At 43.5% G+C, this 16,995-nt stretch overlaps 1 protein-coding gene across 7 annotated transcripts in view; it reads right to left on the bottom strand.

The window, feature by feature from the left end:
* Positions 1-5,408: 5,408 nt before the first annotated feature.
* The window catches only part of WIZ (WIZ zinc finger), a 60,141-nt gene continuing 48,554 nt past the window's right edge, over positions 5,409-16,995 (bottom strand). For 6 of the 7 annotated variants that reach the window (XM_063120449.1, XM_063120451.1, XM_063120448.1 and 3 more), the window contains 8 exons: positions 16,567-16,734; positions 14,471-14,980; positions 11,391-11,873; positions 8,994-9,515; positions 7,851-8,360; positions 6,738-7,205; positions 6,068-6,260; positions 5,409-5,787 (listed from right to left, as the gene is read on the bottom strand). In XM_063120449.1, coding sequence (XP_062976519.1) covers positions 5,631-5,787; positions 6,068-6,260; positions 6,738-7,205; positions 7,851-8,360; positions 8,994-9,515; positions 11,391-11,873; positions 14,471-14,980; positions 16,567-16,734 — 3,011 coding nt within the window. In that variant the 3' untranslated portion in view covers positions 5,409-5,630. The remainder of the gene's footprint in view (positions 5,788-6,067; positions 6,261-6,737; positions 7,206-7,850; positions 8,361-8,993; positions 9,516-11,390; positions 11,874-14,470; positions 14,981-16,566; positions 16,735-16,995) is intronic. The other variant, XM_063120455.1, reaches the window with a different exon arrangement.

The following is a 16,995-nucleotide window of genomic DNA, read 5'->3' as shown; positions in this document are numbered from 1 at the left end:
ATGAGTGCTCCTCTTCCAGGCAGAAAAGACGCACAATGGACATACCTCCAAAATGGGGCCCTCATGGCCATACCCCATAGGCAATTATGGACATTACAAACACAACAGAAACGAAATCCAAAGCCAGTAATAGAAAGAAAAGCGGGCAGAAAGACAAATCTGAAGAAAAAACACCTCAGCTGTTGTACTACAAACAACCAATGAGAGAAGTTCCATACGAGGCTACTGCAATGGCAGTTGAAAGAGAACTGAGGGAATAGGTGGGAATTCACTAGGGACATTGCACTAGGATGGTGGGTGAGGTTTCCCACCAAAAATTCCTCAATTGTAGAAGATTCCCTGAATGGGGCTTGGAGCAGTCACAGACCCCATATGTGTGATGCACAGAGACCACAAAGAACTATAGTGTTCCATCATGGTCTCAAATGGGGCCTGTGTTGACTCTTAACCATCCATGAGCCAGAACCTTTGGGCTTTTATGAGGGGGAAAGGAACATAATACAATGGGAATAATAAAGCACAGACAGAAAATACAGGTAGAAAGTAGTCTGCTTCCCCTCAGTATCAGCTCAGCACTTCCTACTGAAGCACATCAGTGTGCTACTTGGCACAGAAAAGTTTCCTCCCAAGAAGAACAAGCACAGGCAGGATTTCTCTCTCTCTCTCTCTCTCTCTCTCTCTCTCTCTCTCTCTCTCTCTCTCACACACACACACACACACAGAGGTTTGACAATCTGACTATAGATCCAATGTAACAGCTTGTATCCAATTAAAACGGGCTTAGCTGATATGTCCTAATGCAGTTTTTATAGCAATCTGTTTAATGTAAAGGCAGAGCTAAAGTTGTTTTAATTTTTTATTGCTAAAACACAAGAGTGCTGACTGAGGTTCAAGCCTATTTATAAATCAGTCCCTTCAATCTAGAAGCCATTGACTTACTGGTGAAAGGTTTTAGTGTGCCAACTGAAATGTATGTACATAAACAAAGCCATGGTATTTTCTGACTTTTCATTAAGTGCTCTCTGCAATGCAGTATTCTTCTCTAGAAGTGTAACCATCCAGAAAGAGGGGCTCAGCTGTTTTACTGAACCAGATTTCAAACAAAGAACAGGTGGTGCTGAAGTGTGAGCTAGAAGCCCTTGAATCCTGGTTGTTTTCTTACCTCAGCAATGAATGCACTGGGTGGCGCTCTCTCCCCATCTCTCAGCCCTATAGTTGCAGTATGAGAATACTGACCTGCATTGAAGGGTTGCTGTACTATTAAAATGTGTCGTTTTGATTCATTAATGCTCTTCATCATGAATACCTATGCAGCATTGTATAAATGCTACATAGTGTTGTTAGCTCTAATTCAAAATATTATCTAATTCAGGATATTTTATATAACAGATGGCCAAGCAGTCCTTAATCTTGGATATCTACCCTACATAAAGGATCCCTTGCAACTCTTTAATTTTTAGAGAATCATTAACTGTAGGGAATCAAGAACTCCTCCAACTGGGTGAGTCTAACAAACAAAACATTTAGGCTGCAATCCTGTACCCACTTATCTCAGAGTAAACCCCACTGAAATCAATGGGACTTACTTCTGAGTGAATTAACAACTTATCTCAGAGTAAACCCCACTGAAATCAATGGGACTTACTTCTGAGTGAATTAACAACTGGGTCTCTAACTGCTAATACATCTGTAAATTTTAAATGATTTGTTCACTTACCTGCAAATAATACCCACTGAATCTAGTAGGATTTACTTCTGAATAAATATGCATAGGATCAGGCTAAACAAGTGAAGAGAAGTACAGGGAGAAGTAAGTCTTTCTGTGTCTCTTCATTTATGTTTGGTTTCCATTTCATAAATGTATTAGTGGTAGGAGATTAGAAGAACTCAGCAGTGGTGTGTACATGACCCTAGTTGCAGCCCAGCACCAGAGATTTGTCTCCCACATAATGCACCTGCTATTACAAGAATCTCAAGTTCTAGATAAAGGAATTCTCCACAGTTGGGAATTTTTTCTTCTTCATTGCATGTTATAGCAATAATAAATACATTTAAGGCCTCTTTCTTGGCTGTGTGGGTCTTTTGGTCTTCGAGTATGTTTAAGGCCTCTGTGAAAATCGTTGTTTCATCGGTCATTTGTGTGAGGACATTCTCTGGTTTCTGATAACGTGCCAGCCTTAGCCAAAAGTTAAGCCTTGTCACACATTCATTAAAAAAGGCACCCCAAGTGGATTTAATCATGGAAGTTATATAGTTTAATATTATTAATGTTGCCTCCTATCAGAAGGAACTATGCTATAATGTACTCTCAAGTGCTACTCAGTCTAGGCCTTGATTAGTAGTCTCATTTTTTGCTCAATTTCACAAGACAAGAGAAAGCACAAAATGCATATCAAAGCGTTTGAAGAAAATGAAATAAAAGAATTCTTGCCCAATGTTTTGCAGCAAAACCAGGTGTAGGCAAGTTACTTGAGGGCCTTGGGAAATAGTCTGACATTGACTATATTCATGATAAATGATTGCAGGGAAGAAGGGTCATAATACTATTACAGCTTAGCACCATTACATAGACACACACGGTAGTGCCATCTCAGCCTTTTCAGAAAACCTAAGTTGTCCTGAATGGCCCCGTAGAAAATTCTGTATTTTCCTATTAACATCCCACCTTGCCCCCACCATGTAATGCTGCATAGCCTATACTAGAACCCATATTTTGAGGTTTTAGCCTGTTAAACTAAGGGATTCAACAGTTTTATTCTCTTTAAGGGATTCAAGAGTTTTACTCTCTAATTTGTTAATAGGATGAATGCAAGCTCTTTTGGGAGAGGACATCAAACAGCATAAAGGGCAGTCTACTGTAAAAAAAAATACCCAAAAGATATAACAGCCATAACATCTTTCCCTACTGCAACACTAAACTTCATTAGTGAGGCAAGCCAACTCCAGGGAACAAATAGCTGGCTCAACTCCAAAATCTCAAGGAGTCTTAACAAGGAAGCTCCTTCTGATCTTAATGCCTATGAAGATGCACAAGGGAAGAGTCAATTCCAAAAGGTAACAAAGCTCCAAATTTTCTAAACAGGGTTGCATCCCAATTTAAAGGAATTTTAAATCAATTAATCATATAAGTTTTAGTTGATCAATTATATCTGCAGAGTTGTAAAAGCAATATTCTTGAAGCAAGAAATATACTTTGTTTTAAAGATGATGCATGCGTCATAACAAGCGTTTTAGAAGAGGCAATCCTCCTGGATGCAAGAGAAGGGGGAAAGACTCTTTTAAGATGGTGCTTGCCATCTGTATTTTTTCTTTTAAAAGTTGTATTAAAACACTTCTTTCCTGCAAACTGCTGCAGGACACACAATTCCGCCTACTCCCCGTCCCAGGTTAATTCTTCCTCAGTCCAACCACATGAAGCTGGGTGGAAAGTTATGGTGTTGCTGATCCTTAATTTAAAGTGATGGCAAACGTAACCATTTCACTTACTCCTACCCACCCCTGTGCTCTTAGCACAGAAGAATGGGAAGTGACATGGCCATAGCTCATCAATGCAACATTTATGACTATGTTATCACACTAGTCAAGCTTCTGGAAAATGGCCCTTATATACTATGAAGATTTCCCTCACCACTGCATCACTTGGTGCTGTGAGATTTCCACATACCTTTAGTTGGATACCTAGATTGAAATCAACGATCAAATCCTGCTTCAATCTAAAAGAAACTTGGTGCAACAAAGGTTGAGGATATCATGCTGTTTTGTGCTGGGGCTTCCTTCTATATTTTATGTGTTTGTGGAGAAAAAGGCTTAGTATAGTGGCTTTGATTTCATAATGTGACTATGCTGCTCTCGGAGGATAGTTTATAAAAGGAGAATTATTTTAAACATCAAAAACAGAGGAAGAAGTTGCATATGGCGAAATATGTGCCCACCTCTGATGATAGTGAGCCTTCAATGATGTCATCACACTCTCATGCAAGGCCTTCATTATCTGTTCTACTTAATTCCTGTGCGACTTTGGTTCAGAATTTATTGCCTGCTGAGAAGGTAGAAATACTCTCAATGCTGGGAAAATGAAAGCAATTTTTTAAAAAGCATAGTCTTCAAAAACTCATTTACTAAGGCATACTTAAAAAGCAAGTGATACTGCCAGTTTCCACATATGCTGGATAATGGAGCCCACGATTTTCTTCAGGAAGCAGCTTCCACATCCACTGGTAAGACTCTTGGATTCTCCTCTATGGAGAAACCACAGTACATTCTCCATCTCACCCACGTTTATACAGAGAATCAGAAAGCACACACTCAAGATTCTCTATTTTTGTTTCCAGAACAGAAGTTTAATCTAATATACATATTCCTAGGTACAGTAATAACCAGAATATGTCCATTGAAAAAGTTAAAAGGTAATTTCCCTCCAGGCTCTGCTCAGCCTGGGTTCCAAATAAAAACGAATGCTTGTTATTTCTACACAAAACTAGAGTTTAAAAAGTTGAGGTTCTATGAAGAGAGAGAGGAGAGCAACAGTGACCAAGAACAGGAAAACAGAAATTCCAGTAAGACCTACTGTTGCTGCTTTGGGAACTGCACCAAGTGCCTGTGAGAAAGGAGAAACACAGCGTCCCTCCACCAAGATGTCCACAAGACCATGCTGCCCCAAGCCCTTCAGGTACTTTTGGATAGACTCGCTTACCCAGAGTTGGCCAGAAGGACATATCATCCCTGATTTCAGGCAGAGGTCACCTATAGGACATCATTAGCCATTTTTAAGCCCAAGGCTAAAGATGGGAAAGAACCATACACCTCTGCCAAAATCTCATTGCCACAATATGGCAGGATTGGATTCCCTACAGGGTCCCAATGAAATGGACAGGGATAACCTCAGGAAGAGAGGAAATGGGGAAATGTATATGGTCAAGGAGTTCATGATTTCCCCTTTAATGGGGGTGGTACTGAGACCCCTATTACACATAGGTTAGGGGATGTGAACATGCACAATAGGATCCAACGTCTACAGAAACTAAAGACCTGTCACCTAAGGAGTCAAACAGACATTAACTCTAGGATCACATACAGAATCAACAGCTTTCCCCACAGAGCAATGTAGCTCTGCTTCCACCCTCCCAGCTTGAGTATGCATGGCCTCAAACAGACCCTCGTGTTCAAAACTTTCACTAGAACCTCATATTCACGACTCTCACCATCAAATCTCCTACACTCTGAACTGCAACAGAGCAAGTGTATGCTTCCTCCTTGTAATGAGAGTGTGTCTTTGGAGAAACTGCATTCACTGGAAGGACAAGGAAATTCCCATTTTACTTTGTTCCACACCCTTCCCTCTGTGCAGACAGAATGCACACAAGCAAACTCCAGTCTGGAATACCACTGCCGTCAATAAGGAGCATCTCCAACAAAAACAGCATGGTTTATTTAGTGCTCAAACTCTGGGACTCTTCTCCCAAGCCCCCCCCCCTCAAAAGTCCAAGTAAGTCTACAGACACCTGGCCTCTAGCAAAGCTGTGGAACCCAGGTCAAATACTGCTTTCACCCCTGTTTGTTAACAATTAATCTTGTTCATTTGGAAAGGTGAGGGAGAAACCCTGGAATGCTGGTGCTTCCTAAGAGCTTTGCTACTGGGCCTCAGCTACAGGTGGTGCCACAGGCACATCGGTCCCACTTCGCAAGGCATCTGCCTTGGAGAAGTTAGTTTCCAAGATGTGACGCTGGAGGTGCCGCACCCACTCCTCTTGGATGGAGAGGGGCCCTTGGAACTCCACTTCACAAAACCTGCACAAAGAGAACACAATGTCTATTCAAGTCAATCTGAAGAATTATTAATCACAAAGTTCATAGTGAAACCCTCTAAAAGGGAACTCTTGGGGGAGGGGGAGAGGAAGAGAGACTGCCTGTTCATCTCTCAGCCTGCCTCTGAGAGGCCTGGAGCAATAAGGACTGTCCTTGTAATACATCTGAGATTACACCATATACAATATAGTCAGAGATGCTGCCCATTATTCAAACTTCACTGTAGAAAGGGGAAATGGCAAGATGGAGCAATGGCACAAACCTGCATTTTAGAGTGTAGATGTTGCCTACAAACTTCACCAGTGAGGTCTGTGGTGGCCTAGGAACCAAGGAGGGCACAGGTCTCACTCTGGGGGGTGGCTGGCGGACCTCTTCAGCCTTCTGCTGCAAATCACTGGTCTCTTCTTCCCGAGGTAGAGGAGGTTCAATGGGCTTGGCCTGCCTCCGTTCAAACTCTAATAACAGAAGATTAATATGAGGCAGGATGGTGCAATACAGCAAACAGAACTGGCTGTGACAGAGTTGGGATGAAAATTAGTTTGATTTAGAAAATAAAGGCTAGTGGGGGCGGGAGGGGAAACCAGGTTTAAAGAAGTCGAAAAGCCATGCAGAATTTCCTAAACAACTTTGCCTGCTCAAGAGCAGAGAAACTAGAGGAACAGCATTGTCATCCTGTTTCCACTATGACTAAGATCTTAAAGTACCACTCTATTAGGTAGCTTCACCAATGCCCTTTGCTGGAACTAGCCAAAATATTAGGATGACAAGGCAGAGATCCCAGTGAGGGATTTGGGAACAGTGGGAAATCAGATCTGTGTCTAAATCCTCTTCCCCCATGAGGAAGTTAGTGCCTCCTCTAACAAGGCCTCCTCTGACTGTCCAGCAAGGTTTGTGATGGGCCCTCTGCAGGCAATTTGGGACCAATGACTCACTGTTGATGTTATGCTGCTGATGCTCCTCCACCTTTACCAGCGATAGAGGTGATGTGACTGCAGGTCGCTCACTGCCGTTGCTGCTGCCACCGCCGCCACCAATGCTGCCACCATCCACAGATTTACTAGGCTCACTGGGCACCATCTCCCCAGCTAGGCTTCTGCTCACCAGTGGAGGGCTGCCTGCCTGCAGGCTCAGGGGAGCTCTCTTTCCAGAAGCATCATTGTCACGGACGTGAGAGGCACTGCGGAACTTCTTGGTGAAGGGCCGCCCACCTTGGATGTAGCTGCGATAGGCTCCGGCTTTCTGGGGGCGATGCTTGATCCACTCACTCAAAGTCTCGATTGGGGAGCCGTTCACACACCATTCAGTCACTCCGAATTGTCTGAGGTGTGCACGAGCATGGCTGGCCAGTGCCTTGCGGTTTTCAAAGTAGAGGCCGCACAGTTCACAGCAGGCTTCACTGGCTGGGAGCAGAAATGGTAGGGAGCTAGACTGAGCAAAATCCTCAGTAAAGGACTTAAGCAGCAGCAGTTCAAGAGTGGAGCACTAGGTTTTATTTGCTCCATGTCCCTACTTCTATTTCCCCATAAAACGTCCTCTGGGATTGAGACTGACAGACTGAAAGGCCCACTTTGACACTAATAAATCCCACAAGCCAAGCAAACTAAATGTCACAATCCTTTGCACATAAATCGGCAAGTTGCATATCTTTGGCCACTTGTGGGCCTAAAGCTGAACGCATGTGGGTTTACGCCATTTATTGATTTACCTGATGTCTGAATCCCCAAAGATGGTGAAATAACTCCTTGTCAGCCAGAGGCTGTGTATAGCCTAGTTAAACTTATACCAGGGAAGGAGGAGTGGCAATGCATTATCCAGGATTATTGGCTGATGCCTGCTGATGTTGGCTTGCATCAAAAGCCTTTTCTAAAGATTGCAGTGAACAATTTATTATCTGAATAAACTATGTATACTGCTGCACCACCCCTCCCCTTTCACCCACAACGCCAAGCCAGAAAGCAATTCAATTTCACAAGGCCCTGCAACAGAATACCAAGTTTTCTCTGGATCCCAGCCATATCCCCTCCCCCTTCTGAAGTAGCACTTACATGTATGAGTGGGCTTTTCATGCACATGCTTGGCTTTGAATGGCAATTCGGTCTGGATGTAGGTTTTTTGCTTCATTTCACTGTGGTTACTCAGCCGTTCATCTGATAGTGGGCGCTTAGCGGAGAGTGGTGTCAAGAATCCCTCCTGTGATTTAAGTGGAGACAGAGAGACCTCCCGAACAAGGTTTGGTTTCCCAGTCCTCCCGCCCAGCGGGGACAAGGCCATGGGCTGTAGCATTTTCTCAGGGGATTTAGGGTCAGCTCCATCCTCCCCCATGGCCTTCGGAAGTTCAATGCTCATTGTGTTTGGCTCCTTCTTTATGAAGCATGGCTTGTTCTTTTTCTTTATGATTTCTCGCAGTGTGTCAATGGGGGAGCCATTGACCGACCATTCAGTTACTCCCATCTGGCGCAAGTGAGATCTGGCATGGCTGGAGAGCCCCTTCCGGTTTTCAAAAAACTCGCCACAAAACTCACAACGAATATCCCGCACAGGGTCAGCACGAGAGGCTGCAAGGGACAGACGAAAGTGCACAAAGAATAGTTACTATCCAAAGACAAGGAATTAGCAACAAGTCATGCCACCCTCTCAAAATGCCCTTGTTTAATTCTGAAGCACTTTTCCATACACAAAAAAATGTGAAGTACTAATCACATTTTTTCTGATATACTGACTTCTCTAAAACCACCCATCAAACTTCAGGGCTAAACTGGTTCTACACTCTCGTTACCCAAGCCTGAAGCCAGTATACTGCTCAATGCTCCACTAGTTCCAGGATGACTGGGCATTTGTAATTAAGTGCAGCTAGACACCTGTATTTTGCCAAATAGGACCTATAAAGGGTTCTCATTGTACAAAGAAGGTATTAAATACTTACAATTTTAGCCTCCAAACATTTCATAAACAACCCATTCAGCATAGTTACAAGTTCCCAAAATCTACAGTGCAAAAACCAGTGCAAGCATGTGCACACAAACACACAACTGTTGGGATGGCACCCAGGCTCTTAATTACCAGGCATTACCCCTTTTTTTAACTGAGAAAATAACCATCAGCCTGATCCCTAATTTCGAACCTATTCCAACATGCATTCTTGCCTATACCAAAGCTTTAGATATCTGATCCCCATTTATAGTGCTTACAGAGATTGAGTGGGGACATCTCCTCTCGTGGTGACCAAGCTCTGTCAGACAGATGTGATTCATTGTGGAGTCCCCCAGACATCATTTCCCGCTTGATTTCCATGCGTAATTGGTCTTGCTTCAGTTTCTTGTGAAGAGATGGAGAAGGAAGCCCTGAGAATATTTTCCTAGCAGTGGGAGGAGAAGTGGTAGGAGAGTGCCCCATGGGGCTCCCTGGCTGTTGTGCCTTCTTAGGGATTGTAGGCATATGGCTCTCCCCTGGACCGCGTGGCTCCAGAGAACCTCCAAGAACAGATGTGGCAATTGATTTCTGACCATGTGCTGGGGAGTTACTGGTCCGAGGCTGGGCTCGCCGTTTCAGAATTTCCCGGAGTGTGTCAATAGGGGAACCATTCACATACCACTCAGTCACCCCCATCTGACGTAGATGTGACCTGGCGTGGCTGGAGAGCCCTTTCCGGTTCTCAAAATATTCACCACAGAACTCACACCTGATGTCCCGCACAGGTTCTGCTCCAGAGGCTGAGGAGAAGGAGAGGAGAGAAGAGACAATCAATTATAGTTGTTGAATGAAAGATCAGACAGACAGCAGCATGTGATGTGGGCACCAACTAGATTATTCCCCTGGGAGGCAGTATGAAGCAGGCACATAGCGCAAGGGTTTTACAGAAGGCAAAGTTGATACCTCAACAAGCTTGGCCAAAAGAAATAAATTAAACCACCAGCAAGAAAATTAAATCACCGACAATTCCTGTGAAGCATGAAAGCTGGGGTAGGATGTAAAAGCAGGGGACACTGGAGACATGGACAAGAAACAGTGAAGAGCAAGCACTGCCAAATAAAAAACATGTCTGATCCTACATTATGAGATTATCTCTCTAGTGTTTAGGCAGTTCAGAAGCGGTAAGCCTTTTCTTCCTCCAAACTCCATCCAACTTTTGAAGGAAGATGTCAAGGTGTGTACAAACGAATCCGGCATGAAGGCTAGATCTCCCCATGACAGCTATCCCAGTCTCTTTCAAAACGTATCTGGATCAAGCACACTGGCTAGCTGTACATCTCAACAGCTAATCCAACAAAGGAAAATGCTGAATACCTTTCCTATCCCAGAATGCAATGCCTGCTTAATTCTCCTTATCAGGATATTCAGAGGAGTCTCACTTCCAAGGATGTGCTTGGGGAAGAACCACCAAATGTTCTGTATTTGCCACCATAAGCCAGAGCCATGCAGCTTCCTTTAGGTAATGCAGAACAGCCAATGCAAAGGAGTGAAACACGCCATTCAATATGGGGGTGCTCATTACTATCAAAGTGCTTTAAATCACTGGTACATAGATAACCCTTTGCCTGGTCCCCTCTATTCTCCTTGCACTGAGGGAAAGAAATAGCTGAAATCCCATCACCTTTTGGCACCTGTCTCCTCCATCCCTGGAATGGGATGTAGCGTCAATTTAAAGCCCTGCTGAACTTGTAAATAGCAAAACAAGAAGGAATCTTCTTCCTTGCTCTGTGACTGCTAAGATATTAAATGTCAAGGAGAAAGATATTAGTACTGAGCATTCTGCAAACACTGAGCAAAGTCAATGAGCGCTCGAGAAAGTGTAAGAGCCAGTGTGGTGTAGTGGCTAAAGTGTTGGACTGGGAGTCAGGAGATGCACGTTCCAGTCCCCACTCGGCCATGGAAGTTCACACGGTGAGTTTGGGCCAGTCACAGACTCTCAGCCCAACCTACCTCACAGGGTTGTTGTGAGGATAAAATGGAGAGGAGGAGGATTATGTGTGCCACCCTTGGGTTCCTTAAGAAGGAAAAAAGGCAGGATATAAATGTAGTAGTAGTAGTATTAATAATAATAATAATAATAATAATAATAATAATAATAATAATAGAAGCAGCTGTCAGAGTCCAACCAATGGCCACAAAAGGGCTCAGGCTGCATAAGATTGCATACCCTTCCCTTCAAATAGCAAAGTAATTTCCCCCTCATCTGCAGCAAATCTGTTGAGTCCAAACTCTTCTTGTATAACTCCTAACTGTACAGCAACCAAGCATATAGCCTCGTTCTATCTGGGTCAGGAAGATGGCATCCATTTGGAGCAAGGTGCAACCATGGAGCAAATGCCCAAACAGAGGAGGAGTAACTTCAGCACGCACAGAGGCCAGCTGGGAAAGCTGCATTACAGAGTTCAGAAAAAGCTTTGCAGGGTAACGGCAATGGAGTGTATGTGGGCCAAAGAGCTTGCTTCCCCACCCCCTTCACTGTTTATCAGACACATGATAAGAAATGGCAAGGGGCCTGAATTTCTAGGTGTATTCTAGGTGTACAGCTCCATGTCACATAAACAAGACTGGGAAGGGAGAGGAGGAGGGGGACAGGAGCCAGTGCTGATAGAACCTACAGAGATTGAGTGGAGCCATCTCAGCATCTGATGCCCAATACGAGCTGGAAGAAAGACCCTGTTTCCTTTGCAGACTGGCCACAGCTGACAGCCTGTGGCCATGTGGCTTCAGCTTCTTGGATGGTGGAGGGGAGTGAGGTGATAGTACAGATGGCTGTTTGCCCAAAGGCCTTGGTGAGTGTGCTTGTTTCATGCCTGTAGCAGGCGCTGCTGTTGATGTGCTCTTTGGGCTGGGTCCATCAGAGCTCCCCGGCTCCCCTAATGATTCTCTCTCACTAGGGAGGAGAGAGGAAAGACGGCCTTTGAAGTCTTCGCTTTTGATGAGATCATTTAAAACATCAATAGGAGATCCTTTAGCATCTGGATCGCTCACTCCCAGGTGTCTCAGGTGGGCTCTAGCGTGACTCGACAGCCCTTTTCTGGTTTCAAACCAGGCACCACATAACTGGCAGTCAATTTCTCTGCCCGAGTCACTATCTACAGCTGCGGAAAAAAAACACACATTGATCACAATAGATACGAACACACAGAGAATGTGTCTCAAGCACCTGTTACAGGCAGCCCAAAAGGAAGGGTGTGTTATTCACTGTTGCTAGCTTAATAGTTAAGCAGAAATGCCTGCAGAAGACTTGTGTTTAATCAGATTTCCTTTCACTGGCCCAGGTCAAGTTTTCAACCAATCATTCTCTTTCCTGAAAACATGATGCTCAAGCCTTTTTCATCTCAGCTTAAACCACCAGGCATTGGAAACTTGTAACTTTTGAGAATGGCAGTATGAAAAACTAGCCACAGTGTCAGATGGCACTACTCCCAGATTTAGCAAAGCTTCCAACTGTGCTCATGCCAGAAAAACAAGATGGCAAACAGAACAAGAGTCGCTTTAAAGATTTAACACAAACTGGCAATTTAAGAGGTCCAAAGCATTTGCCTAGCATTCCATGCCTTCAGACTGAAGAATCACATCTACACAGGAATCCCAACAGTGGCACAAAGCTAAGATGGACACTTTCCAAAATGTACTCATGGCCCACACCTGTAGGTTTCTAGAAATATTTTCAATCCAGTGTTAAACTTTAGATTTGATTTCAAAATAAAGATGGACTTAAAACAGCCCTGCCATAACTTTCAGTGCTACTGAACATATTGGTCCATCAACATGTAGTATAGCAAGAATTAGCCGGAATTGGGCTGACATCAGGATTGATAACTGTTGTTATTCAGTAGGTGCAGAACTGCTACTTCAACAGCTTAATTTAGTTCATGCAGATTTATGCCAATTTCTGTCACATGTAAATTCAAGTTGTCATGAATGTTCAAAGAAGCCATGTAAACTATTTAGAAAAAAGAAAGTTATTGATTATAAACTTCATCTTGGGTATATAACAGGCTAGATAAAACACAGTTCAAAATCTCATCAGCCAAGACAAAGCCAACCAACAAAGAACATAAAAGCAGAAATTTTTGCAGTGATTTTTAGAATATGAAGCATAAGGAAAATATCTAGTCCTGGTGTAAAGACTTACATCTAGAGATGGACTACAAAATGGGAGTGGGAAACAGTTATAAAACACCTTTTCAATAGTAGAATTAAGGCAGAATTGCAACATATCTAAGAACTCCAGTGCTCAGTTTAAATTAGGATACAACATTAGAACAACAGTCTGTTGCTTCCGATAATACCCTTTGATCAGCACCGAACAGGGATTTGGAAATGGTTTTTTGAACTGAAGATAGCCAGATGAAAGAAGTATAGGATTCAGCTGCACTGTGGATAGGCTGGTAGAGCATCTGATACTTTCTATACAACTGGTGCTATGGTGAGACAATGGGAGGAACTGCAATAAAAGCCTCATGCACTGTTAGTTCCCACCGCCCCAAGGCAAAGGATGGCCTTGGCACGCTTAATCAAACCCACCAGAAAATCCCCCCTTTTTTATGGTTCTACTTACCTCTGCCTAGACAAACCAAGTGAGAACACACTACTCTTTCACCAGCAACAACTGCAGAGCAGCTTAGAAGGACTGAACCAATGGTAGAGGCATTGATTTTCCATGATTTCCCTCCAGGTCAAAAGAACACCATGTAACACAGAAGTAGCGGTACTGGGTGGCTTGCACCAATTCTGCCAGTTTTCAGAGAACATTGCTGAACAAACTTAACCCTGAATACTAGAGCTCAGTAGAAGGCTCAGAACAAAGGCTATGTTAGTCTCCAGGAAAACTAAAAAGCTCCAGCATTAACTGCAAGTCCACAAACGTTACCAGAGACACAAACAAGGAGAGAACACAGATAACATGCAAGTTTGCAATGGGGAAAAAGCAATGACTCTGAAGCAGTAGAAATTGCCATCAGTTGGGAAATCTGAGGTACCAGCAGCACTAAACTCCTCACACTTTATTCTGGAATATTATAGAAATTTTCTTTTAAATGAACAGCTATCCCCTGGTTCTCAGAAGGTGCCTTAGCCTTTTCTTTTGACAAAGAGTAGCTTTGCTCAGGACTTTGGGAGGAAACAGATGGTGTTTACGGCTGCTGTCCCTTCAATGGAGAAATATCCCTCTTTTCCAATAATGACTTAACATAGTCTCTGGGCACAAACCAAAAGGACACATTGAGAAGCTTTGTGGCACATCCAAGGAATAATATAAATATGACTAACCCTCCCAAAGTTAGGCTGGGACAGGATCCTTTTGGGAAGAGAGATCTGTTAAGATGGATGTCTAGGAATAAGAAGTGGGCAAAACCTGCTTACACAGCTCAGAGATGGAACGAGGCCCCTCTGACCAACACCAAAGAACCATAGTGACAACCTCAGCAATTCTTCAAGAATTAGAAAGGGACCCTTTTGCAAGCGTTCAAGCATATCCAATTTGTCTCTTATGCCTTTCCTTTATTGTGGTATGTACAAGATATGTGTGAATGCAGCAGCCTTTGCAGAGCCAATAGATGTAAAATGTGTCCTGTGCATGGGCAATCCCACACTGGGTCACATTACAAGGTAATGCGAAACACAAGAGCTCCCTGCAAACTGCAAGCCAGCTCTCCTGTTTGCAAGCAGCATCAGCATCAAACAGACTCACTTAGATTTAAGGGGCCTTCTTCCTCCGGCTGTGGCCACTGTGCTTTAGGAGAACTTTGCAGAGGGCTCAGCGGTAGCTTGGGGCTTTTGTCGTCAGGGTTCTTTGGCAGAGGAGAACCAGGCATAGCAGGTGTCACTTTCTTGAGTATGGGAGATCCTGGCTGGGCAACATTCTTGGGGGTGAAACCTGGAGGGGATTTGATTGCTTTGTTTATTACAGGTGGCTCTTGTGGCCGTTCCGTAGCTTTGTTGAGAGGCGGCAGTGTTGGCCGTGAGGACCCTGCAGTCCCTTCTTTGGGAGAAGCAGATTTTTTGCTAAGGCTTGGAGAGATGGGGCCGCTGTCCACTTTGCCCTTCTGTTTCATCAGTTCATACAGTAAGTCGATGGGGGCTCCACTGCTCTCAGACTCAGCCACGCCAAGCTGACGTAAGTGAGAACGGGCATGGCTGGACAGACCCTTGCGCGTCTCGAAGCAGGCGCCACAGACCTCACATGTCGTGAGGTTTGGTGCTGGAAAGAGGAGAGTGACTTATTGAGACAAGGTTAAGCTTAACCCCACACTGTCTTTGCTACCAGCCAGTAGACCAGAGGTGCACGCTATCTTATCTTGATGTGGGTCCCTTTCCATACACCAGCGAAATATCACACTCAGTTCTGGACTAGCTAAACACATTGAAAACTCTAGTCTATTTTGCAGTAGCTGAATTCAGTAAATATTAGTCCAAAATTGTGTTTTGCAGTGAAATTCCTTCAGCAAAAAACAATACCAAACTTAACTACTACTCTGCCAGGCATCCACCCCATTAACCCTGTTCACACATACAATTGGTTCTAGGTGTCTTAAGCTAGCTAAGCTGATGAAATCCACACAATATCAATACTCCCCACCCACTGGCAGCATCATGCTTAACACAATATTACAATTCTTATTTTCAAGCATATTTCAAATACCATCACCTATCTGTTACTACTACGCAAACACAATCAAGCAGTAGGAAGTCTATTCCATCAGGCAGCAGAGGGAGAGATGGGAAGCAGAGCCACTCCATCAGCTCTGCTGAGAGATCAGTTCCATCAGAATCCTCCTTCCCTCAACTGTCACTTAGCAGCAGCCATTCCATCAGGGAAAGATGGGAAACAGGGCCAGTCCATCGGATCTGCCGAAAGACCAGATTCATCGTGCTCCTCCTCTCCCTGAATTGTTTCCATTCCAGCTGGTCATTATAAGAACTGCTATGTAACTTTAAGAACTAGTACCTGAGCTTACTTATTTTTCATTTCCCGCCTCATTTTTTTTCCTTTGGTGCTTTGTCTTTTAGGTTGTCAGCCTGTGAGCAAGGTTTTTGGTTTTATTTATCTTCGTAAGCCACTCTTGGAGCCATTTCGGCTGAAGAGTGGGGTAAAAATACTTTCAATAAATAATAATAAAATTGGTACTGATCAACTACTTGTAATTATCTTAAAAGCTGAAATCAGAAAGTATTAATCTTTTCTTAGTTTCAGGAACAAATACAACCCAAACTCAGAAAGCTAGGAGCCCTCAGAGGTTGTACTCCACATTTCCTTTAAAATGAAGATAAACTACAACAAAGGTATTTTGCTGTACATCATAACAAACAATAGGAAAATAACCCCACATCCAGCCAATAATGGTGCATACTGTTGCTGGCCGATCATATTTACACAAGGGTCCATTAACTAGCTGTCCTTCACCAATGTAGCTTTTGAATGATTTTTAAAAATGATACATAGTATGGAAAGCATTGTAGAGTTTCACTGCTATACAGCATACACAACATATTGAAAAAGAGACATTTTATTAGACCGTCAGTATTTAACAGAAAGAATGCAAGCTTTGAATCTACACACAATTCTTTCTGTGACCTTTTTTATGTGAACAATAGTTTTGTTAGCCACGAAAACTTGTAAATTCTTTCACCAACAGACAAAAGAAAATTAAAAGCATCCTTCCTTTATAAATCAGGTTGTAAGAAAAGAGCTCAGATCTGCAGTGTGGGCCAGCTGAGGGGGGGCTTTCAACACCTCAGATGCCACACACAATACTCAATAGCAATCTCAACAGAAGACAGACTCACTTTTGGAATCTTGGGAGTCTGCCTTGTTGCTGGACGGTTCAGGAGACAGTGAACTCCCTATCCTGTTTGGAATTTGGTCTAATGACCCAGCCAGAGAACTCTTCTTCTGGAGGGGTGGTGACCCCATCTCTGCAGTAATCATCTCCTCTTCCTCCTCAGAAGCCATAACTACCAAAAGACAGGGGGAAAATGGGTTTTGAACAGGAAACTGGAAAATTAACAGCACAAAAAAAAGTTAAGCATCATGCAAATTACTCATTTGTCTCACAATGCTACTTAAGAACTACACTAGACTAATAGGGCAAATCCTATGTGTATCTACTCAGAAATAAGTCTCACAGAGGCCTTAGCTAGACCTAAGGATTATACCAGGCAAATGGTGGGGTGGTCCCTGCCTGTTCCTGGGATCCCTTGTGTGTCATTTGGATG

Source organism: Elgaria multicarinata, chromosome 3 (genome assembly GCF_023053635.1).
Source record: "Elgaria multicarinata webbii isolate HBS135686 ecotype San Diego chromosome 3, rElgMul1.1.pri, whole genome shotgun sequence".
NCBI classification, from domain to species: Eukaryota; Metazoa; Chordata; class Lepidosauria; order Squamata; family Anguidae; genus Elgaria; species Elgaria multicarinata.
Note: the sequence above shows the minus strand (reverse complement) of the source record. Positions and strands in the feature narration are given on the sequence as shown.